General features: G+C 42.5%; 1 protein-coding gene across 1 annotated transcript in view; it reads right to left on the bottom strand.

The window, feature by feature from the left end:
- The window catches only part of NCKAP1L (NCK associated protein 1 like), a 1693457-nt gene that overhangs the window by 1225212 nt on the left and 442080 nt on the right, over nucleotides 1-26165 (bottom strand). The window contains exon 16 of the mRNA XM_085654768.1: nucleotides 23474-23619. Coding sequence (XP_085510894.1) covers nucleotides 23474-23619 — 146 coding nt within the window. The remainder of the gene's footprint in view (nucleotides 1-23473; nucleotides 23620-26165) is intronic.

Genomic DNA, 26165 nt, shown 5'->3' with positions numbered 1-26165 from the left:
ACATCTTATTGTACTGCGGTGTTCACAGATTCTTTGCTCACCTTCCTGCAGGTCATCCCTACGTATTTCAAGTTGCAAGGGCATTTTATCAGATATACCACATTGGTACAATTACAATTTGTATGAGCCCGCTGGCTCCACATTTTGCCTGGTTCCAATGACAATGTTTTAGTGTTGTCGGTCAGATGGCAAACACTGCAGTTGCCACATTGATAATGTCCTACTATGTTCGGTAGGCCCCATGCATTGGTTACAGTTGGTGTCCCTACCTGTGGGCAATCTTTAGGGCGTGTGTTCACCAAGGCATCTTTCAAACTCCTTTCTTTTTTGAAGGAGAATAGGGGTTTCTCCCAGTGTAAATTACCTGTATTGATGATGGACCAATGCTTATTGATAGATCTTGTCATTAGGTTAGAGGCTGTATTGTATGTAGTTACACACGTTAATGGTATTTCATCATCCGTCTGTGCTCTATCTTCTAGGAGGGCCTCTCTTGGTTGATTTCGTGCTCTCTTTTGGCATTTATTGAGAATTTTTTCAGGATCACCTCTATTTGAAAGTTTGTTAGTCAGAACCCTTGCTTGGTCACGATAATATGTGATTTTACTGCAGTTGCGGCGCAGTCTCAGGTATTGACCGTAAGGGAGATTCTCCCTCAGGGGTCTTGGGTGAAACTCTCAAATCTTAGAAGGTTATTTCTTGCACTGGGTTTAAGGTGTGTTCTAGTCTCCAGGCGGCCATTCTCCTTGGTGATTACCAAGTCCAAGAATATTATTGTGGTGGGGTCCATCGTGTAAGTGAACCTCAAGTTTTGGTCACAGGTGTTGATCCATACGCAGAATTTGGTTAGAGTCTCGGGAGGTCCCTGCCAGATGATAAGGACATCGTCGATGTATCTTCTCCAGAACACAATGTTGGAGGTGAAGGGATTCTGTGCATTCAGTATGAATCGTTTTTCGGAATCAAAGACATAGATCTCTGCCACACTAGGGGCGAATGTACTCCCCATTGAAGTATCCCCCGTTTGGAGAAAGAGTGTTCCTTCATACACAAAGTAATTTCTCTTCAAAGCAAATCTGGCACAATCCAGGATGAAACCCTTCGGTGTTCTGTGTGTCCAGGGGGTTTCATCTAGTGCTGTCTTCAGCACTCCCAGGGTGTCATCCTGTGGGATGCTTGTGTACAAGCTTTCAATGTCAAAGGACACCAAGATAGTGTTTTCATCCACTGCATTGTCTTCGAGTAGTCTCAGCAGACTTTTTGTATCCTGTAGATAGGTAGCAGACATTTTGTATCCTGTAGATAGGTAGAAGTATTTTGTACCAGGGTTTTAAAAAAGAAGTCGCAAAAACGTGACAATGGTTCATGCAGAGAACCTATGCTAAACACGATAGGTCTACCAGGTGGAGGGATTCTATTCTTGTGCATTTTGGGTAGAATGTAGAAGTACGGCATCTTGCCCTCACTGTTGTTAAGAAAAGCTGCTTCCTGTTTAGAGATGTATCCCATTGTTTCTGCGTTTTCCACTAGCGATTTTATTTCTTGTTTCAGATCATTAGTGGGGTCAATTTGTAAAGACCGGTAGTTCTTTTCATCGGAAAGCAATCTCTGACATTCAGCATGATAGGAAACTTGTTCCTGAACCACTACGCCCCCACCTTTATCCGATTGTTTTATCACAATGGTGTCACATGTTCTCAAACTTTCCAGGGCAGAGTTTTGTTCTTTGCTCATATTTTGGAATGGTTGTTTAGGGTCTAAGCTTTCGATGTTATTAAAAACAGCCTGTTCAAACGTGGCTATCTCCACTGGGATCATGTGTGGTGGAGAGGTAAAGGTGGATTTTGCACGTAGTCCAGTTTCATTAGAATCCTCCAAAGATGATTCGCCTTGTTTTTCAAAGAAGGCTTTTAATCTCAGTTCCCTGAAGAAGCCTGCCAATTCACAATGGAGTTGGAACTTGTTGAGGCGTGTGGTCGGGACGAATCACAAACCTTTGTTAAGGACCTTCTCCTCCATAGTTGACAGAGGTCTTGTTGCAAGGTTAGTGACTAGACCCTGCTGTTGCTCGTTCCTGCTTGGGGTTCTTTTGTTTTGCTCCGTGTGTAACTGCCCACTGGATCCTCTTCTTCCCAATGTACTTGATTCATGCCCTTCCTTCTACCTCTTCCCCTCCTGCCCCTGCCTAAAAAAGGCGGCATGAAGGTGTTTGGAGGAAAAATTGGTTGTGGGAATGGTGGTTGCCATCCATACATCGGATATGGTTGTTGTGGATTGTATGGGCCTTGAAATCCAGGTGGTGGGTGTGTGCCATACATAGGCCGATTGTTCTGTGCTCTGTTTTTCCCTCTCTGCCTTTGTCTCCCACTCCCAGTGCTGGAGTTGCTACTATCAGTAGAGTCAATGCTGGAAGCATCTGAATCTTGATCAGATCTTAATGGAGGTGTGTAGTCCGGATCCGAGTAGGGATAAGTCTTAACATAGGAGAACTTTTTTAGATCTTTTGGGAATTTTTGCACCTTCTGCTGGGTAAGGTTGTCCTTATACTCATTGATCTCCTTGTTAAGTTCATCTAGTCTTTTCTTGTAACCTGTGATGGTGCTTTTTATATGGCCTTCAGTTAATTGGATTTCAACTAGCATTGTCTCAGAGAGGCGCAGGGGCGGTCTTAATGATCAGCACAATCCAGTCACGCGTGCAGTGCCACGCAATCTGTGCCCGGACCTTTCTAAAAACTGGATCTTCTAGAAAGATCCATAGTGCATTAGTGACCAGGAGGCCCTTGGGTGCCATATTGATCCTCAGACATTCCTTCAAGATAGTCCCATCTAATATTATTCTGATTCGGTTTCTTTTCATTTCAGTCAGTTTTTCCCAATCCGTGGTCTGTGAAATTGTCTGTGCCACACAAATGCCACAGTAACTGCTAGGCTAGATTCTGCGAATAGCCTCTATGTGGGCTTGCCAGCATGCCTTGTTAAGACACTGCAGATGGCTCAAAATGCGGCTGCAAGACTGATTAGACGTGTTCCATTTCGTCATCACATCTCTCCGTATATCAAGGAATTGCACTGGTTGCCGGTGGCTAGAAGAATCAAATTCAAGACCTTAACCCTAGCCTTCCGTTCTATCCATGGTATTTGCCCGAGCTACCTGAAACAACGGCTTTGCACCTACAAGCAGACCCGTGCATTGAGTTTCAATGCTCTGAACCTGCTTTACACCCCACGAGTTAGGAAAGCTCGGATGGGTTGCAGATCTTTCATGGTCAGGGCGTCCATGTTATGGAACTCCCTGCCTAATGCTTTGCGTCAGATTGTCTCTGAACCTCAATTCAGGAAAGCAGCAAAAACATGGGTTTTGAGCCTAGACTAACCCTTTATGGCCTATTGGCAATTTTTGCTTGACCCTTGCATGCCACCTGTTGCTATAGCGCCGGGACAACTCTGCTGGAGGTAGCTGTTCGTACTAGTTTGGATAACAATTCAATCCATGTGGAAAGTTCCTCCCTCTGTAAGTTTCTCATCTCTGCATGTCATTTTAATCTGTTTTTTGTTTGCCAGAGCCCATTTGATCAGATCTTTTTCCCAACAGCTACTCCCTGTGTGCTGGGACACACCGAGCGCATAGCAATCCTGCATTTCGGAAGCACCGTTCCCAGTGCCATCATTCAGAAAGCCCTATTATCATGCTTTACCTTTGGCATTATTCTAAGCAGACATACTTTAATGGGTGCATTCGCCGTCAAACGGGTAAAAACACCTGAAGTCTGCATTACCTCCCCTCAAACGTCATCCAACTACGACAGGTCCAGGTCATGTGCAAAAAATCAGATATACCATGCTAACATCTGCCAAACTGAGATGTCATGTTAGGGTAAATCAATGTTAATTTCCTCAGTTCAGTGTATCATACATTCTATGCAAGAAATGAAATTGCATCAGTTTGAATCTGGTGTTTGGGAATATATTTTTGACCTGCGCACAAACCTTTTTCTAATCAGGCCCAGACAGCTCATTTGAACGATCCAGACTTAAGTGGTCTTGTGCTCTATCCACATTTCGACCCCTATTAAACACTTGTCCCAAAAGTCCCTCTTAAATAGAATTCCACATCCCACAGGCCATGTGTGCCAGTCTAGCATATTGTAAGAACTGCCCTGGTCCCAGGCCAAACTGTTCCTGCGCTTGCAAAAAAATATATATGAATCAATTATTAATATATATATATATTCCCCCACCATCTCACAGCCTCCATCCTGCCGTCTAAGATAGATAGATCTTTCAGCATGTTTCTGAACGGTCTCAAGGACCAGGGAGGCAGGATCAATGTAAATGGGGGCCTTTTCAATACCCTATTCACTACTCTGTGCTAAATTTCTGCCATCTGTCAGAATATGTAAGGAATGTCGTTCTGCACTCCCCTGGCCATCACAAATTGCGCAGGCAAAGTGTGGACTGGATACAAACCTGCAACTAGAGACTTAACCCGTTAGGGCCATCTTATCACGTGCTGAAGTTGGTCTGTATATTTATAAAGATAAAGTCAAGTAGTTCTAGCCCATCCTGAAGCAATTGAAGTTTCAGCGTGTCCAATTTCACAAGGCTGTGCTGGTCTGCTTAAACCGGGCTCATAGCATTTTGCAGCACATAAAGACAGCAGAGGGGGGGAATCATTTTAGCCAAAGACCTTCTGCCCATCATAAAAAGGGGGAATGATGTACTGAATTCTACAGAATGATTCAATTCCTCAACGATTCAATTCCTCGAACATCCTAACTTCATTCAGATCATATTGGGCTACTGGGCAGCAGCCCACCTAGATCCCCAGATACCTGAAACGCTGCCCCTCCCATTCCAGCCTAAGCTCAGAGGGAGATCTTCTCCATCGCATCTCAATCTCTCAAAGGAAACAACTTGGGGGCATATTCACAAGCCCCTATCGCTATGGGAACGTCACTTTTTTTGACGTTCCCGTGGCGATAGGGCCAGAGCCCTATTCTCAAGACAGCATTAACTCACTTAATGTGACTTAAAGCCACGTTAAGTGGCTTAACGCTGCCTTGAGAATTAGGGCCCCTTTCACACTAAAATTAGCGTGAAAGGGGCTGTACAGTTGGTGTTGCGGTGGGCGTATCACCGCAACACCCATTGAGTTTGACGCTACCGCCTATTATCAAAGGCGGCGATAATAGGTGGCAGCGCCAAACTCAAGAAATAGAAAAATCAGGTCTTAAGGTGGCTAAACGAGGAGAAAAGCTTTATTTCTCCTTGTTTTTGCTTTTTCAATGTGCGCTGCATGTAGCAGCACACATAGAAAAAGCAAACTGGCACTTTCAGTTTGTTAATGTACAGGAAGGGACACCTTCCTGTGCATTAACAAACCTCCCTGACCGCAGACACCCTTGCGCTCTGGTGCAAGGGTGCCTGTTTTGGCGTTAAGTCGTCAGACTTAGCGCCGCCGATGAGGGAAACTTCAGGCTGACCACATTCTTGTGAATAGGGCGCAGCCTGGCGTTTCCGAAGTGGCGGTGAGAGGCGTTAAGCCAAGGAGGCTAACGCCTCTCACCGCCACGTCTTTGTGAATATGCCCCTTGGTCTTGCTTTTATTGTTATGTAAGCCCGAGATCTCATCAAGCCTCTCCAGTTCCTCCATCAAATGAAGTACAGAGGCAACAGGATCAACCAATGCATCGACTGCATATAACAGAAAGATGTGCGTTAAATCACCAATTTGTATTCCCCATGAAAGAAACCTGGCTCTCAGCTGATAGGCTAATGACTCCACTGCCAGCGTGAACAACAGTGCATCCCAGTCTAATGCCGCTCTCCAAGACCCATGCATCTGACTGACACTATGCCGCCTGGGCGCACACTGACTAGGGGCTACATAGAACAATTGCATCCACCTGCCTACCAAGTTTAAAGACTTTGCCTTGAGTTGACGCCTCTGGGTGTGTCCTTATCTTTTTTGGTATTGTCTTGCTTTTTTTGTTTATTGTGTTAAGCCTACCATACACTGCAAACTTGTTGCAAAAGACCTATTATCATTTTAACAAAAACTGTATATCCGTTACTTGGCTCTTTTGTCACTCGCATTTGCTTGCTTTTTATTTGATGGCTTTTCTTGTCTGTTTTGTGTTTCTCCGTCTTTACTTGTGTCCTTCCACTGTTCACTTTTTAGGGACCTACATTTTTAATTGTGCTTAATCATTCCATAATAGTGCATGTGTTTTCCAGCTGTCTTCCTTGTGTGCTTCTCTCCTCCCTCTGTGTAGCTGTGTCTCATCCATGTGCTTTTCCCCACCCCACTGCCCCATTCTGCTCTCTTGTTTCTTTGTGCTCACGCACTCCACATGTGCATATGTTTTCCAGCTGGCTCCCCTGTGTGCTTCTATTGCTCTCCTGCTCGATGTCTCCTGCCACATTTACCCCTAAAAATCTTTATTTTTTATTCACTGATCTAAGTGGCATCCTTCATCTTGGATCAGTAAATAAAAAGTTAATGGAATGATGCCTCATCATTATGTTTGTGCACGCATGCATTCTGATGCATAATTCCATTAGTGAAATGATGCAACCGCCATTGTGCCTTTTTAAAACAAAATATGTTGACGATGCTGCAGTGTTCTAATGTTGTACAGCATGACCAAAAGCACTCCACAAAGCCAATTGCACACAAACGCTTATTCTTTTTTTGAAGTTCGAGTCTTTGTTTTGTTGTTTTCATATGGAGGGTGTGTTCGGTGGGTGTAACACTGTGTGAAGGTAGGATGTTTGGAATGCCGATGGGTTTTCTACAGTGTGTCAGCAGTGTTAGTTGAATAGTAGAATGTTTTGGGTGCTAGAATGCTGAAGAGAAATTCACAGTTGCACTTACCTGTGTACACAGCTGCAGAATAGATCATCGGTAGTTTTTCTCACCCTTCGGCTCATTAGTATTCCAGAAGCCTTGCTCCTCCTTCTGTGGCTAACACCATTGCCAGTGAGTCAAGTCCATAGCACAGTTCTGAGGTTGGTTTATTTATTTCCAGATAATATGATCATTTCTATGCACTTTTAACTGCCATGCACCTTTATAGAGTGTAGAACTCGGTGACAAGAGTTCCAAAATAGACTGTAGATAGAGGTAGCTCAAGGGAGCTAGCAGGATACCAAAATTGTCTTATGTTATTTTCTTATGTTAGTACTAGCTTGTGATTAATTTTCTCTTGAGATGCCTCTAATTTATTTCAAGTGATCCTGTGGGGGAGATGGTGGAGGCAGTGGCGGCTCCCCCATTGGGGTGTGGGGGCGTCGCCCACTGCTTTCTCGCAGTGCGAGAAGGCAGAAACATAAATGGTAATAACTACCGCCATTTATGTTTCTGCTTCTCGCACTGCGAGAAAGCAGAAGCGTCTGGTTGGGGGTGGGCAGTCCTGCTCGAGGGCAGGGGGGAGTGGCTTGCCCACCGTTGTGGATACTGACTCTTTAGTCTGCCCTTGGGCATAGAGAAAATGGCCCGGCTGGGGCGCTCTGCGCTGTGCCTCACCAATCACAACACTGCCATTGCAGCGTTGTGATTGGCGGAGGGGAGGGAGGGAGGGAGGCTGCTTTTCCTTGATGACGAGAGCTGCAGGAATAACGCAGGACGGCGGGAGTCGGGACCCATCCAGAAGCTGAGGTGGCGCAGGGCGGTAAGTTTTATTTTATATTTTTTTATTAAACCCCTCCCGCCTCCCCCCTGCAACGACCTCATTTCCAACCCTCGCACCCGCCCGTCATGCCAGCCATGACTGAAAACGGGCCTCCTTGAGAACATCAAATTGCGGTTGGGACTTCAAAAGTGCATGCTTTACTGCTGAGCATTCCTGCAGTGATCACGTCAAACAGAATGAACACATTTGAGGCCTATTTCTTTGCATAAGTGGATCTGGGAGTTTAGATATATTTGTAGCTAGATTCATCTGCACATCCGGTACGCTGTAATATACAGTAATGGCAGTGCGACACTGATGAAGTTTATACTTTAATATCCTGTCCTCATCGGAGCAGCTTCCTTACCCGTTTCAAAATCTACGAGAACTAGGTCAGGGCCTGTTTTGATCTAAGGGCAGAGTCCGTTTTGGTCTTTGGTTCTTTAAGGTTATTGAATGGAAAAAAAAAATGTTGAATGACAGGGAGGTAAAAGGCCCATTGTCCTCACACCCCGAAAATGTACAAAATTGGTGATTAACATGGGCCCCTATGGAAGCGTTTTTCCAATTTTCGACATTGCTTAAAAACACCCTTCCCATACATCGATTCCTCAAAAAAATCACTGCACACACAGCAAACATCCTTACCTATCAGTCACAGAAGCCGTTTTCCCCTCGAGCAACTGGAACCCCCTAAAAAGCACTTCTCAACAACACCCAAAACCGGCCCATTGGATAACATTGCAAACCGGGCCTTCACAAAACATGCTGTTTCAGTACTTCCACTGTTTCGATCCTCTTCAAACTTGGTGGGACACTAGTTCCAGCGCTTCCCAAGCATCTCACCAAGCCACAACCCCACCGATTCACTGGAAAGGGTACGAATTTTAACCCAAACATCCCCCACCGCCAGCGTTCAAAAACACCCAAAAATCAGCCAAATCTGGACAAATTCGAACCAACCCACAGTAAAACCTTGCCAACTCCAATATGCACCAACCTGAAATGTGCCCTGAGCCCTAGGCTCCGAGAGTGTTAAAAATGAGCCCCATAACCCTACAAAACCACACTGAACCCCAAAAACTGCCCTAAACCCCAAAAACCACCACAAATCCCTAAACCCTAGAAACTGGCTCTCAACCCAAAACACAAACCCTGAACCCCCAAAACCTAACCCTAAGCCCTAGACACCAGCCCTTGTTACAAACCGTATAATAAACACAGGTTTCTAGAGATGTTCAAATGTGAAAAGAATATTTGTGCACTTAGGTTATGTGGTCGTCAGTCACCTTCCTGCTTTCTCAAATTTACTTGAAAATGCACCATTTGCCTACTCTTGATTCAAGATTTTCTTGGGGGGGGGGTTAATCCTCCCAAACCCCCCGTAGGTGGTTCAGGCTCACTCGCTATGCTCGCTTGCTACAGTGCTGTACGGCAATTGTTTTACGCCTCACCACTTTTAAATGTCACCAGCCGCCACTGGTTGGAGGTAGGATATGAATATGACTAAAAGTGAGTCACTTGAACATACCTGAAGATTTTCTGCCCCGTGTACTGAAATCCTGCAGAGGATATTTGTATCCATTCCGTGTGTAACTTGTAGATGCTTTTGAAAAGGTTTCTTGAGTGCACTCTAAGAATTTGGTACACAATTACTGTTCCCAATTCACTTAATGCTTGATTCAGCTGCCTTTTTGCAGTGGACGTTTTGCTGTGTCCATGAAGGAGGCCTTTCGTCTTCTAGTTTCATCTTCAAGAAGTCTCCTTCTTCAGTCTACTCTGTTTATTTTTAAGCACTCTTCTATATGTCTTTAGCCTAATGATTTGTTTTCCTTGGTATGACATTGATATGGAACTGTGGTAACTCTCAGCATGGCATGATATTTTCAGCTTTTGAAACCATTCGCAATCAATCATTAGGGACAAGATGTAGTTGATTACAATGAAGCCGATACTCAGCAGTACTGCTTTGCACATAAAAGCATAATATATGGCCACACTCACCTCACACGAAGGAGGCAAAGTATCACTTCATTGGGTGCACTAATATTCCCAGCAACAGCTTCAGCACTATTTCTAAGCTTTAATTGCAACATATATATAAATCATGAGGAAAGTCCATATAACCCTCGCAATCCTGGACCATAGCATTGTTAAAAACAATGGGTTCTCTACTGGGAAAGATTAACCTATAAGTACGGACTCTAGAATAATACAATAAAATATCATTGGATATACAACTCAATTTATGCATATGATTTAATCCTTCAAATTAAAATGCAATCTCCTTGATCACCAGTGATAACCGAGTAGGAATGTATTATTTATTCTGAATTCTGCATGCCTTTATATTAAAAACATCAATCTCCACACTGTCCTTGCTAATATTGTGATTAAGTCACTAGGGCATCCAATACCATAACTGGACATGGTTTCCCCATGGGTAGTCCAACCACCCAGTCGCCAATGGAGATCTTTATCTACTCTCATTTTTACACTTCTGTGGTGGGCTCCACAATAATCATGGTTGAAGCATTTTGGCCCATTGATTTCCAGTCTTCTCTGGACTCAACATGGTAGTGTATAAACAAAAGGCTACACACATCATCACTAGAAGTAGATCACGTATCTCGGGCAGCAGGGGCATCGTCAGTTTCAATAGTTAATCAAGTGCACATGCATTGGACTTGATGTTAAAAGTGTTCAAACACCCTGCTGCTGACAGTGCTCAGTGGATAATCCCAGACAACGTACGGGTTGCAAATGAGCGTCTATGACCATCTCGAGTTCCATCAGTCTGCTGTACGGACTGACATCATATTAAATGTATGCTACACAACTGCAGATCGGCAGCCAAGCACAGCAAAGAGGTATAGATTCTGTCCTACACTGTGCGATTGACAACCTATACCTTACTGAAACCTGGCTGAACAACCTCTCCACCCCATCTGATAGACTTCCTAGTTTAATCCATCTTCTCTGGAAACATGTTGGACCAAGAAGGACAACAGGAGGTGGCGCTGAAGTCATCCACTGAAATCCTGCAAATCGACTGTTTCATTGTTGAGCGTATCCCACCTTCGAGTGCCTAGGGGCATAACTCCTCATGACAGATGGGAACTTGACGAACTTCCACATACTATATCTCCCTCCAGGGGACAACCAACTATCTACCAAGCACATAATTTACCTCATCACAGATCAATCTCTTCTACTCTGTGTCAATTTCTTCCTAGGCAGCTTTATCGTTCAGTTGAATGACACAAGCAAAGCACAAATAGCCCATGTCAAGTAATGTCTGAGCAACAATGACCTAACAAATTTCTGCAGAGAGTAGGCTAACGAAGAGTCAATTACCATGGACTTAATTAATAGCAGCAGAATGGTCTAACCTCCATATGGTCCCTTTTTAACTCTCATCGGAGAAACCTCTAATCAAACGGCAAAGTCATAAAATACAAAATTGGGCAAGAGACAGCAAACAAATTAATCCAGCAGAAATCACTTCAAACTCAATGTTCATCTCTCAACAGTTTCATGCAATCTTGAGGACTTGACGTCATATTACAATGTCACCTATGAAACTTAAGAGGCAAACAAGTAAACCCTTCTGACCCAGTTAAAACAAAGATCTAAATGATGAAAGGAGACAGCTATAAATGGGAGAAAGAAGATATAAACAAGACCCCATAACAATAAATCTTTCACTACTACCACAAGAAAGGAACAAGTACAAGAAACACATCTTCAAAGCTAAGGCCTCCTCCCTCAGATCCCAATTAGATGTAGAAAAAAAAATGGGTACACAGTTCTTTCTTCAATTTCATAAGGAAACAGATGGTTCCCAAAACGAAAATTGCTGTGGACTAGTCAAAGGAAAGATATGAGGAATATGCCCACTTCTTCACAGACAAGATCATTAAAATTGAACTCTCTCTGCCAAATCTACTTTTAGATAATCCCACACATGCAACCACAACCACAAATGCCATCACTTCTTCAAACAAAAGACACACAATTGATGGACGGAATGCAGAACAAATCAAAACATTCACCCCCAGTCAAGAGATCTGGGTTAAATCCATCATTCTTTTGCTCACCATGCCACCCCAGTTTAGACCTGGCTATATGCAAATCAGTCTTGACCCTGTGCCTCATGAGAACAGTCCAGCCCGAACTGCCAAGCCAGGTCCTCCCTGGACCGGACACAAGCATTCTAGGACCGGTTTCGAGGTTTCACCCCTCTTCAGCCAGGATAGCTTGATTCCAGTGGCACAGTGAGCCCAGGACTCACGTCTGAGCATACCTGGCGCACTTAGGGCGAGAAAGCAGAAGACACACAATTAATGGACGGAATGCAGAACAAATCAAAACATTCACCCCCAGTCAAGAGATCTGGGTTAAATCCATCATTCTTTTGCTCACCATGCCACCCAAGTTTAGACCTGGCTATATGCAAATCAGTCTTGACCCTGTGCCTCATGGGAACAGTCCAGCCCGAACTGCCAAGCCAGGTCCTCCCTGGACCGGAAACAAGCATCCTAGGACCGGTTTCGGGGTTTCACCTCTCTTCCGCCAGGATAGCTTGATTCCAGTGGCACAGTGAGCCCAGGACTCACGTCTGAGCATACCTGGCGCACTTAGGGCGAGAAAGCAAAAGACACACAATTGATGGACGGAATGCAGAACAAATCAAAACATTCACCCCCAGTCAAGAGATCTGGGTTAAATCCATCATTCTTTTGCTCACCATTCTGTCCATCAATTGTTGTTTTTGCATTTGTCACCCCGAGTGGGACGGGTATGCTCAGACGTGAGTCCCGTGCTCTCCATGCCACTGGAATCAAGCTATCCTGGCTGAAGAGGGGTGAAACCCCGAAACCGGTCCTAGGGTGCTTGTTTCCAGTCCAGGGAGGACCTGGCTTGGCAGTTCGGGCTGGACTGTTCCCGTGAGGCACAGGGTCAAGACTGATTTGCATTTGGCTGGGTTCAAACTGGAATGGCATGGTGAGCAAAAAAACGATGGATTTAGGCCCATATCTCTGTACTGGGGTGAATGTATGACATTGTTCTGCATTCTGTCCATCAATTGTTGTTTTTGCATTTATCACTTCCTCAAACATCACAACAACGTCGCCCCTCCACATATATCACTCAGCACAAAAACAACACCTGGTGGAATTGCTTCGAATCTTAAGAGAATAAGAACTCATCAAAAGTGTCTCAAATACTAACCCCGTCGGACAGATAGCAGACCCAATTCTTGCCTACATAATCAAAAGTAATGGCCATCCCATTGCCTCACTTTGGACATCAGTCATCAACACATCACTATCACAAGGGACAGTCCCAGACTGCTTGAAAACAGACCTGATAACTCCAATCCTCAAAAAACCTGTAGCCAACATAGATGATGTGACAACTTCCATCCTTGACCAAAGTCCTCAACAAATGTGTGCTTTCTCAACGAACCAACATATAGCAAACTACCACCTTCTAGATATCTTCCAGTCACATTTCAGAACCGTCTGTAGCACAGAGACAGCCATCCTTACCTTTGTAGATGACACCGTCTCTATCTTAAACAGAGGAGAATCATGTCTAATCATACTCCTGAATCTTTCTTCATCATTTGACACAGTTAATCACAAAACTCTTCTAAGCACCCTAAAGTCATTGATGGGGCTGAGATACACAGTGCTAAAGTGGTTTTCTTCATACTTCAAAAATAGTGTCAGATAAACCAAACTACTTTTCAAAACCTGCCCCAGACAACAAAGGAGCCCCTCGGTGATCCACCCTAGCTCTTAAGTGGAAGTGAGAGAAGTTCCCATTACTAATGGCACCCACTACATTCCACAATATACAGAAAGTCAATCACAAGATCTTGGAGTTCCAGGACAAAGATAAATCCCTGGAGCTACACCAACACAATGACACCACACCACTTAAAAATCCTAACTAGACATGATGGCTTACAACAAAGTCATATCTTTAAACACTAAAAGCCTCAACCACCCAGTAATGAAAACTAAAGTATTGGATTGTTGTGCAAAATTAAAAGCTGCCATAGCCTTTCTTCAAGAATTAAAATTCAGGCACTACAAAGCCTTAGTTCCAAGGGCAGACTAGGCTGATGACATAACTAAATGTAAAATAAATAGTATCATCACTTTAATGACTCAAGGCTCTGGGCTAAAAATCATCACCATTCCCAGACTCAAAAAAGGCAATAAAGATCCCAGATGGGTGTGAGATTTCTGCTCAGTTCCACATCAAAGATACACACAGATTGATTATTATCTCTCATAGACTCCACCGTATGACACTCAGCAACCGAGTGCTATGGAGCCTTTGCTAATCTCAGACCATGAGTGTATTACTATTGCTCTACAAAATACTTCTAACACTATTACAAATAGATGCTTGCACATGAACCCAGAGTTGCTGGGAGATGATTCTGATTCCAAGGAGCTAAAAAGCATATAACAAACAATTGTTTGCTAAAGATAATAAAGGTTCAGTCTCCCCAAATGCAACAAACTGGGACACTTTAAAATGCTATACAAGAGGACTAACCATAATGATGTAGAGAAAAATGGCATTATTAAAATCAAACTAGATAACTTGTCCAAATAAATCAGAGTTGTGTAATGAAAGCATTGGCACTCCAAAGATTTGTAATACCTGGATACACTCCAAAAAAATAAATATGAATACAACAGCATTGTACGTAGTAGTCCACAACTATGGGTACAAGCACAGGAGCGAAAAAATTATCATAGTTCCAAGGAGTGGAGAAAATATCCTTGCTGCCTAGCACGGGAGAGAACAAATTATAAAAACTGGGAGAGCCAATCAAGTGAGGTCATGACACATGTCAGGGATGTCCTCTATCTCCCCTGCTATTCATATTTGCAATTGATCCCCTATCACAAATAACAAATAATTGTGAGAATATCAAAGGCATTTAATTTACATTTGACACGCTCAAAACAGCAGCTTACATAGATGACATCTTAATACTCACTGAGGAGACTGACACCACAAGCACAGCCCTGTTGGATCTTATTCACAAGTTCTCTCACATATCTAGTTTTAGTCTGAATAAAGAGAAAACAGAGTTTCTACTACCAACCCAACTTCCAGATTGCATTAGACAGAGTGGCCTACAATGGCAACAAAAATACTTTAAATACCTGGGAATATGGTTCAGAAATGATCTGATGGAATCAGTAAGATATAATGAACAAAGAACACCAGCCAAAATCAAAGTTCTTTTAGGCAACTGGTCACTTAAATAGATATCATGGTGGGGCAGACTTTAAACCCTAAAAAGGATGATTCACCTCTAGTTACCTTCACATCTAGTATGATACAGACTCTCTAACAATTTCTTCACCTCCATTGACAAACTCACTTCTGCTTTTCTTTGGAACTCAAAAAAAGTCAGGATGGCATAGATAAAACTCTAAATAGACAAACACAAAGAGGGGTGCAGATTCATCAACTGTCTTAACTTCTGAACATCATTCCTCTCAAACCAGTGTAACCTCTGGATCACAGATAACCTTGGTTATCAACCATACATGCACTTTATTGAACAAGAACTATCTCATCTCCACGATATTAGGTAATTGCTAATGGTTAACCCTATCAACACCCTACAAGCCGAGCAGATAATTGAGTATAATGTAACAGAAGTAATACCACTAGATATAAAAAAGACTAACAAATTCCCAAAACTAAGGTAATGTTACTATGGAGTAATAAAGGGGCTTGAATAGACACACTACTTGTGTTATGATATGCTTGAGGTGGTAAAGGCATTTTCACATATCAATGACCTCTACTCTACTGACAGCCCTTTATTTCATATGGCACTTCAATACATTTACTCTCTTCTCTATCCTCTATACAGGGCCGTACAGCCCTTTTATTCTATTAGGCACTTCTCCAGTGGACTAGTGCCATTGGAGGCCAATTGTGAAAGCCTAAGAGTGGCCCTACTGCCTCTTTCACATTCTCCCAGCTCTCAGAGGTTAATTGCATAGCAGGCACAAGTAGGCTTCAAGAGAGGGAGGAGGAAGGTAGAGAGAAAGCGATCAGAGAGGGAGAAAAGACAGAAGAGAAAAGGAGAGAAAGCAAATGGATTGACTGGTTTAAACATTTTTGCCCCAGTACTACTTTGGTTCCCCAGCCCAGCCTTTTTTCTATAGCTTTCCCAGAACTAGGCAAAAGAAAATCTAAATTTGGTGACTTTAATTCCTGGATATCTTAACTCTAATCAGAAAAATAAACTCCTCAGGATATGCAATTTAAAAAATGTGTAAAATTGTGAATGCTTGTGCAATAAAAACCTATATTTGAAGTTGAAGATTGAATTCAGGAGCGCGGGAAGACCCCCATCTCTAATGCAATCCAGTCAAAGATTTGGAACAGTGCAATAAAACCAAATGTATCCCTTCCCTTTCACAATCAAATGTATTCTCAATTGTTAAAATATTCTAGACCCCGGATAAACTTGAGAAGCTGAATCTGAATTATTCAAATCTCTGCTGAAACTGTAAAGACAAAAAGTGTGACTCTGAACACATGTTATTTAGTGATACGTTTTTTAAGCTGTTCCGTAAACTAATATCTAACTGCATTATTAGGATTTTCAAAAAGTAAATAGGATTAGATTTCCCAACCGTAAGTCTGGGCCCTCGAGCCACTCTAACACCCCTCCTGTTTAATGCAGATGATAGCAACCTACTAGATACAGAATTAACTATTGTGATCAAACTAATTCTGGTCGAATGAAAATCAGCCAACCATATTGGCTTTTACACATGGTCAAAATGTGATATGTTCATAGGCAGAGCCCATAGAATGCACATAAACCAAGTATCCCAAAATATGCAACTAAGATGTGGAATCTTCTTAACATATTCACATAAAATATAAATACTAGGTCGTAATCCAATACTCCAACCACCACACCCTGGAGTATGCCACTCAATATAAACTCTTCCACATACTGACCACATGAGATGTGCATCTGCTCCGTCACCTCCGTTTTCATTCTTCCTTTGCCCTCTAACCTATCCTATGCTTAATTTGTTACAAGATACAAACCAAGCCACCATCATTCTTTCTAAAATGACCAACGAGCTTTCAAAGAGATGATGTTAACCTATACCACCATTACAATGACCCCTCAATATAGATGGCAACCATGACTTTTCATTTCACTTACAGACCTTAGTAGAATAGGTGTAGCTTCATTGTTACAGCCAGCAAAGTGTTGTATCCATGTGCTTCTTCTTGGTAAGCTATACTGGATACTACCATTGTTATGTTACCATGGATCCATATCAACCATCACCTATATATGGTTAATGCATGTAAATGTATGTATTCCATGTGCTTATCATTGGTAAACTATACCTGGATATTACCATTATGTCTTGCCATGGCTCCATAACTCCTACCTTCTATGTATCTTGTATCACTCTATTGATACTTTGGTTTCATAAACTTCAACACACAAAAAACTGATTGAAATAAAAGAAAACAGATGTTGTATTATCAATAACTGTGGCCATTGCTGAGATATGTTTTGTCTAGAAAATAAGTTGGTTATTTGATGGTCCTTTTGATTGCTCTGGGATAAAGTTGGTTGCAAAATTGATACCCCAAAATTTATTTTATTTTTGGTATCCCTAATCTTATGTGCTTATTTTCTCACATTGGCATCATGGTTCCCTGCATGTCAATTTAAATGGGTATTCTGTGGAGGAGAGTTATGCAAGATTAAAGTAATGCATGCTTTACAGTTTAAACATTACATGCTTCACAATCAAGAAATATGTGAATTGCAAAATAAAAAGAAGTAAAATGTTACACCTAAGTTCTTTCCGCCTCTCTGATAGTGCATGATGCAAAAGCTACGACTCCTTCTTTACCCTAATGCTCTTGCATCTATACAGCTCCAAGACTATAACCACTGGCATCTGCCACTATTATGGTTCTGTCTTTCGGATCATAAGGTCTCAAAGCAGAGGCATTTGCTACAGCTTTCTTTACATCTTCAAATGCTAGTTGACACTCTTCCCTCTACTGAACTACTACACCTTTCTTCATCAGTTCCCGCAAATGATGTACCTTTTCAGAAAAATGATGCACAAATTTGGCGTAGTACTCGGCTAGACGAAGAAATGATCTTAATTGATCTGTGTCGCGCTGGGAAGGGACATTTTCCAAGTCTTTCACCAAATTTAATTTTGGCTTCATACCATTGTGTGCAACGTGTGCCCCAAGTATTCAACTTCTTATTTGCTAAACTTACACTTTTGCAGACTAATGGTGAGCCCCTCATTCTCCAATTTCGCAAGTACCTTCAGCAAAATACTATCATGCTGATTTTTGTCTTTTCCCAATGCTAATGCATTGCCTATATCCTTCAAAGGTTTTTGCATTACCCTTTGAAATACGGCAGATGCTGAAGCAAGATCAAAAGGCATTCAAATAAATTGGAACACCCTTCTGGTCTGATGAAAGATGTTAAGTGTCTTGATTCTGGTTGCAATCGTACCGGATAATAAGTACTGGACAAATCCAACGTAGTAAAATACCTTCCACATGCCACACTGGTCAGCATTTCATTTATACAAGGTAAAGGATGTTGATCAACTCAGATACACTCATTCATGTCTCTCAAATCCACACACATGCAGATAATTCCATTCGGTTTGTGCGCAATTACAATGGAACCTAACCATTCTGAGACCTCTATTGGTTCTATAACATCTTCCCTACAAAATCTTTGTAACTCATCTTTTAAGCCATTGGAACATTTCACACTTTGTGCACCTTGGGTATAGTATCCTTCTTAAGAACAATACGATGTTCAAAATTCTTGAGACATCCTAGTTCTTCTTTGAATAAATTGGGAAACTTTTTTATTCATTCTTCACATTCCTGAGAATCAGTTAACAAAACTTGTAAGGGGTGGTTGGGATTAAGAACAATGCCCAATGCTTTTTGTTTCTTCCAACCCAACAAGCATCTTCCTACCTCCGCCACATATATTGCTTTTCAAATGCCCTTCTTTTTTGGAAACCCACTACAGCATTGAAATATCCCAAAAATGTGTACCTTCTTGCCACAATAAACCTTTGGTTCTACATCAGTAGGATTCAATTCTGTGGCTTCTAATCCATCCCACTTCTGTTTATCAATTAATGTAAAAGGGGAACAAGAGTCAGCCCACACATGTACATCGATAATGTTGATGCTCACAACGGATTTGGGGGACTATACGCATTTGTGGACTCCTTCCATAATACGTCAACATTGCTAATAACCAACACTTCTACATCTGTTTCATTTCTCATATTCTTTTCGTGTTCAGAATTAGATGCCACAGAATTATGTATTACATTAACAGATCTCTGTTGTCTGGAAAGTGCATCCGCCTTGCATACTCTCGAAAAATGTCCCAGTTTTTAACCTTGATACATCTCCAGTTGGCAGTGGGACAATTACTAGCTTCAGCCGTGTGTCTAATACTCCCAAACCTAAAGCATGACCTTTTGTATCCCCCATCTTGCTTCTTGAAAAGATTCTTGTTGTCTTCCCATTCAAGTTGTACACTTTTCTTAGTAGAATTTACTGCACACTCCTTGTTCTGATCACCTTCATTCTAAGACACTGGTCCAGCTAGTTCTAGCTATTTCTATGGATTTGTCTAATGTGGGGTCTTTCAAATCTAATAATTTTTCTTGAATCTTTAAGGTTGTTTGTTCTATTTATTAATTGATCTCTAATGATCTCCTCCCTGAGTTCCTTGAAGCTGCACGTTACTGCCAATCTCCTCAAAGCTGCCACATATTGCTCTATTTTGTCACCTTGAATTTGATCTTGTGAGAAAAACGTGTGTCTCTCTACCACTATGCTCAATTTATTTCCATAATTTTCAGCCAATGCTGTCCTAGCGTTCACATACACATCTTCCTCTTCTTTGTCTGATCATGCATCTACATTTCTTATCCCCAGTTGTGGATTAGGTAATGTATTTAACACTCTCCTACCTTCCAACCCAAGGCTCTGTTTGAGAATTGCTAATTTTCTCTTAGCAATAAATACATCCCCACCCATGGCTTCCAGATAAGTGGTAAATTACTCCTTCCAGTCCTCCCATACCATGGAGTTTGGACCTGGCTCTTGCAGAAATGTTGGAGGAGGAGGGATGGACTGTGAAGCCATAGTGATGTGTACTTCAAAAATAAGAAAAAGAAGGAATAATATCCTACCTTACTTAACTTTTGGCTTTAGTACTGTACTAACTAAACCATAAGTATTGTTTGACAAGTCAAATAATATTATGTTGATACACTAGGTTCACAAGATTACAGAACTTTCAGGCGTGTTCCCACCCACATTCAAAGTCACAAAATCACGGACTCCAGTCACTAAATCTATGACAGGAAATAAGCCTGTCACAGATGCCTCATCGCGGATAATTGTGGGCATCGCCTCAAATGTCGAATTCCTCTGTCCCCGTTCAACAAAATCCAATGGACGGTGTGCCCATCACCTGTGTTCAATGCAGCTGGTGTGGGCTAATTCCGCTGTCTCTGCTCAGTAAAATCCAACGGATGGTGTGCTCATCACCGATGTTCTACGCAGCGTTGTGAGTGCCAACACTACATTAAAGATGGAGGCACGCACAGCGTCTTCTCTTCTCTCAGCAACCACACCATTGTGTGCATGCAGCGTAGGTGGTGTTGTAGGATCCACACGTCAGCAATCGCAGGACAAGAACTTCATGCCTTCACTAAGACACAGGCAACCAGCCAGGAGCAACCGCTCCAAGACTTGCGAACGTCTCCCCTCCTCCAAGAGGGTTGCCATGCAACAGAATACAAATGGTGAGTTGTATATAATTGAACTCAAACAGTAACTTCACGTTGTCTTTAAAATTGCTTGGTACCACGGTCTACAGCTAGTCAAATCTGTAAATATCACCTCAGATTTGTGAGAAGAGTTCAATCGTGGCACAGAGTAACACGGCTGGGAGTTGCAAATGTCCAGCTATTCATTTCCTTAAACGCGGTCAACACCTTTAGTTATTCTTTTCTATCACACAGAATCCTTTTCTTAGAAACATGCTTGTCCTCTTCTGGTGGATCCCATCGTCGTCGCTAATTTTGGTATAACAGGCTACTGCTCCAAGATTTAGAGGTGTTTATTGAAGCTAGGTACAACAACCCCAACAACCAACCCCTCAGCTCCACAGCCAAGTTCATCTGCTGGCTTCCACAGCCTGGATTCCAACAGTAGAACTATGTTGCTAGGAGATGAAGGAAGCTACTAAGGAAATGAAGACTTAAAATAAAACCTAACAGTATCCTCGCTCTGAGCATGTGTGTGTGCCCAGCTCTGCTTAAGTTAGGTTAGTTAATTGTAGCTCTGCCTATGTTATGTGTTAGGTTAGTTACTTGAAAAGCCAGGAGCAGTGTAAGAGAACGCCCTTTCTCCTGATCTGGTTTTGTGTATGAGTGCGATATGTGTGAGCATAAGTCCTTCGAAGGCAAAGTGTCTAGGTGGTGGGTGGTAGGATATGCGACTGTTCAGGTAGGTGAGGCTTGAGTTGCGTTTTGCCTTGAATATGTGTGTGGGTAGTCTAAATTGAACACTTTTGTGTATTGGGAGCCATCGGAGCTCTCTGAGGCTTGGTGATGTGAGTTGTGAGTGAAAGGTTGAGGATGACTTTGACTGCAGAGTTCTGGCAGATTTGTAGTATTGTAGTGAGCTACTTGGTGATACTGGTGTGGAGGGTGTTCTAATAGTCCAACTTGCTGGTGACTAGGGTGTGAGTGACAGTTTTGTTAGTGTTGCTTGGGAGTTATTTGAAGATCTACCTCAGCATCTTCAGGGTGTGGAATCAGGATGCAAGGACAGCGTTGAATTGCGCAGTCATGTCTAGTTTGCTGTCAATGATTATTCCAAGGTTCCTGGCATGGAATTTGGGTGAAGCTGCATGTTTGAGTTCCGCCGGCCACCAGTTGGAGTCCCATGGTGAGATGTTCATGCTGAAGATCACTACTTCTTTCTTGTTGGTGTTGAGCATGAGATAGATGGCTTTCATCCAGTTAGCAACTTTGGTCATGCAGGCAGTGTACTTGTTTCTTGTGCTGAGGGTCTTCGGCGTAGGAGAGAATGTTGATGTTGTGTGCATGGATGACAGTGGCCAGAGGGATCATGTTAGCCTTTAAAAGGGTGGATCTGAGTTCTGAACCTTGAGGTAGATGAGTTTGCAGGCTTCCGATATGCAAGGTGCAAGGCTAACAGCCTAATACCAGTAAACATCATTATCAAAAATTGTTTGAGCTTAGCACACAGGACAGGAGAAATTTAAGAACCCCTGGCATTAAAGTAAATCTGAATTTAGGAAGTCAATTCTTAACCAATTGCTTGAGATCTTAATTGGTTGCATGTCATGTAAGGTAGGTGAGCAATGTGACATTGGTTTATGTTAAGTCAATGAAGCCAAATTTAAGCTATCAGTGGCAAATAAGCCTTCCTAAACTTTATCAAACTACTTGATGGTATTGCATTTTTAATAAGTAAATATATTGAGCATAGATCTATTAAGGCAATTAGATGTAGCTTAAAAGAACTTTGCTAGTAAGGAGGTTTTAAAATAAAGCTTGCTTTGATTGCCTATAGTAAGAAGGGCTTGCATTGTAGGTAAATATGTGCCCTGTTGTTGAATGTTGCGGACATCACTAAACAATAGTAACCAGTTTCATAAATTTGATAGAAAACATTATGAGGCACAGAAAAAGAAGACATCCAAGTGAATTGAGAAGAAACATATCCAAAGGCACAAATGAGAAACACATTGGAAAACTCGGATAACACCAAAATGCTAGGCGAATTACAAGAGATAAAGCAGCATATGAGAGAAGTGACACATTCACTACAAAAGAGAAGTGATGCATAGTAAAACACACAGATGAGATATATCTCTAGCCAAAGAGATGAAAGTCATTTCAGCACACAGATAGAAAACCCATCCATCGAGAAATAAGGAAAAGATGGCCTCATTCCAAAGAAGCTAATCCAAAAATCCCTGAGAGAAGAAAACTTTTAAAACAATGAGGTTACACATCCAAAGACATGAACATCCAAAGACATACAGGAAGTCTGCACTTAAAAAGAGATTAAGAATTTCCACAATTTAGGGAGAGAACATACTATCAATCAGAAACACGACCTTACAGAAAATGGGAACATACCAAAAGCTAAAGACATCTCAAGGTATCCCAAGATGCTGAGAGGCGATGCATCCCAGCAGCAGAGAAACATAGGTTACATAGGACAAGGTAGGAAAGTGGCCATACTTGATACGGCCATCAAGGGTAGCTTTACTGTATGCCTTCAAAGGGAAATAGGGTACAGGACTAGTGATGACAAAGTCAATAAGTGCCTCTCGATGCACAGAGAGGAGAACAGATGCACTAAAGATAAACAGGCAGCTAATGATATGACACAGAAATGCACCAGAATGAAATAGAAGGGTACGCCTTCACAAGACAAATTATGTGCACTTTATACATGAAGTGGATCCAGGCTTCAGAAATGCAGTATGAATGTAGTGAAGATGTCCAATGACACAGTAATGATCTCTGAACATCCATTAAACATGACTTGTATAATTCAGATCTCTCACCCTTGGTTCGGCAAGATGGATTCTGACTTCTACATGCCTTAGTAAGTGCAGGAGAACAGACCAGGAACACTCACCATAGGATAGAGAGATCAGATGTCTCGATGATTAAGTCCTCAGTGGAGTCTAGCATCAATGTGTGAAAGCTGATTAGGTTCATCACCTTTCCAAGGTCTGTGTTATCTCGTAAGTGCAAAGGAGCTTTGGCCACACTGGTGTATGCCTAATCGAAAGAAAAAAATCTGCAGATTAGAAGATGGGCTACCATTCTGTACAATACTGACAATTCCGCTCTCACTCCTAAAAGGCATTGTTCGCAGTGGCTGACTTGTAGGATGAGGTTAATGATCATTCTCACTGGGGATGCATTTTTCAAGACCATGTATCTTAGAAAAATAAAAACGCTTATAAATTAGAGCTAAGGTTGTGTTGGAAGCGGAATAGCATCCATTTTTTAGTACAATGCTCTGTGAGTCTTTCACAGAAAGGCACCAAAGATATAATTTATGATGCAACTAATGGTGTCATCATCATCATCATAAAAAAAACCTTTCTTTCAGTCGTCAAGATCATAAAAGTTGTACATATATGGATTAAGCATAAAAGCTTACAATAAAACATAGAACAATATAGCACATAAAATCGAGTACAGGGAACAGGAAAGCAAGAGTTTCGTGTATCTGTTCGTTTAGTGGGCTATTTTACGTTGTATTTTAAATTTTAAATGTCACTGTTTTTATCTCGGGGGGAATATTATACACTGAGAATGTGGTACTTACTTGGGAGGAGAGCGTCCCCTACAGTAGCTCCTCGCCGCCTCATAGGGTGGTCAGGAGTCATAGAGTACAGCCAGATAGCATGGTAGAGAGGTGGTGTTATCCCTCTCTACCATAGAGCTCTACGTGGCGCCACAGGTCAGCCGTCTAGTTTAAGACCTCTGACGCCTTAAATGTCGGCTGCAGTCTTGGTTGCTAATCTATAGGCCCCGGTGCCGAGATTTGAGCTGGCTTTATAGACACATTGTCCAGTCTCTTGATGAAGAAAGCCCACATCACCATTTTACGGGATCTTAACTTTCACTTTGGTGAACAGAATGTCCCTTACGTCAAGAGGTTGGAGCAGGAACTGGAGAGTTTATCTCTGTTCCAATTAATAACATCTGCCACACAAATTAAAGGGCATATACTTGATCCTGTGATCTCTAACAACCAAGTCCATGTACCACTATCTAATTACCATTGCACTAGGCAAGAGGGGAATAGCAAAGAATAACCCCCAATCTACCAAGTCCATTATAAACCCCCATCTGAGAAATTGGGGCAAGCTTAATTCAGTAGCATGGGGGTTATTCCTGGAGTCGTCAGGCTTCAAGACACAGGGAAGCATTGACGAATCTTACGCAAACTGGGAAAGGTGGATCCTTCAATCACTGGCTAAAGCGGTACCAATAATGAAACCCAAACCAGCTAGAAACAATAAAAAATCACCCTGTTTTAATGCTCACTAAACATCGTTAAGGAAAAGTTGTAAAAAGTCTGAAAGGGAACTATGACCCCCAACTCAAAGCCAGGTACCAGTTGGCGATTAGAACTTATGTCAAAATCAAAGAAGCTCAGGCAAAGTTCTTGGAAATAAAGATTATCCAGGCTCAGAAATTTTCCAAAGAACTTTTTAGAGTCGTGAAATCTTTAACGACTGTAACACATGACAACCATCCACCCCAAGCCTCAAAGGAAAAATGCAATGCACTAGCTACCTATTTTCAGAAAAAAGTATAAGACATCTATAGCTCCCTCCATGCTAAGTTGGACACTACAACAAACCAAGAAAGAGATCAGTTGCTGATCTCCTTAACCCCTACGTGAACCCATTTTCCACTTTTGAATAAGGACATTGTTGAAACGCTCTTAGGGGAGATTAGATCAGGTTCCCCTTTAGACCCGGCCCCTCCTCACGTGCTTGCTAAGGCCATGGAGGCTCTTTTTTTTTTTTTTTTTTTTGAAACCGTTTATTACAAGACTCAAAAATATACAAATATGGGCCTACAACCTTCCGGCCGGCCGCTAGCAGTGAAAGGAGCATACGATACACATTTATAAAACACATGGTGCTGCGGCCGAGCATGCACAGGAGGTAACGTCGTTGCGAGCCACACTGTCCTGACCCCACTATACGGTTCCATTTTAAACTTAAAGAACAACAACTACAAACAAACCCACAAGGCAATCCTCAATTAGAAATAGCAGCACGTGCTCCCCTGGAGGGGGGATCCTAGCCATCCATAGGAATCTCACGAGGGGGGAGAGATCAGAACTAGGGCTGGGTACACCCAATGCCCAGGTACCGGGGGGATGAGTTGGCTAAGGGGACGGGGCCGGCGACGGATCGGGCAATAACGGTGGAGCACAGATTCCCCCGCGGTAGGCGTTCCAGGGGCCCCACACTTTCACCCATGTCGCAGGCTTACCTCTCGCCACATACACCACCTTTTCCCGAAACATGCACCAATCCATATGTTCCTTCCAGGCCGAGACAGTCGGGGGCCTCTGGGATCCCCACAGCTGGGCAATATCACGCTTGGCAACCATATACCCCAGAGTCACCCACCACGTCTGTGGCACCGAGTAATCGGTAGGCTCCCACACATTCAACAGGCATCTCCTCACTTCGGGCAACAGCGCCACATGCGTGACCACTCGCAGCACCTCATGCACACCACGCCAGAACCCCTCCACCTCCGGGCACTCCCACAAGATATGCAGAAAAGTC

The sequence above is a fragment of the Triturus cristatus genome, chromosome 4_1, assembly GCF_964204655.1.
Source record: "Triturus cristatus chromosome 4_1, aTriCri1.1, whole genome shotgun sequence".
In the NCBI taxonomy this organism is placed as follows: domain Eukaryota; kingdom Metazoa; phylum Chordata; class Amphibia; order Caudata; family Salamandridae; genus Triturus; species Triturus cristatus.
Note: the sequence above shows the minus strand (reverse complement) of the source record. Positions and strands in the feature narration are given on the sequence as shown.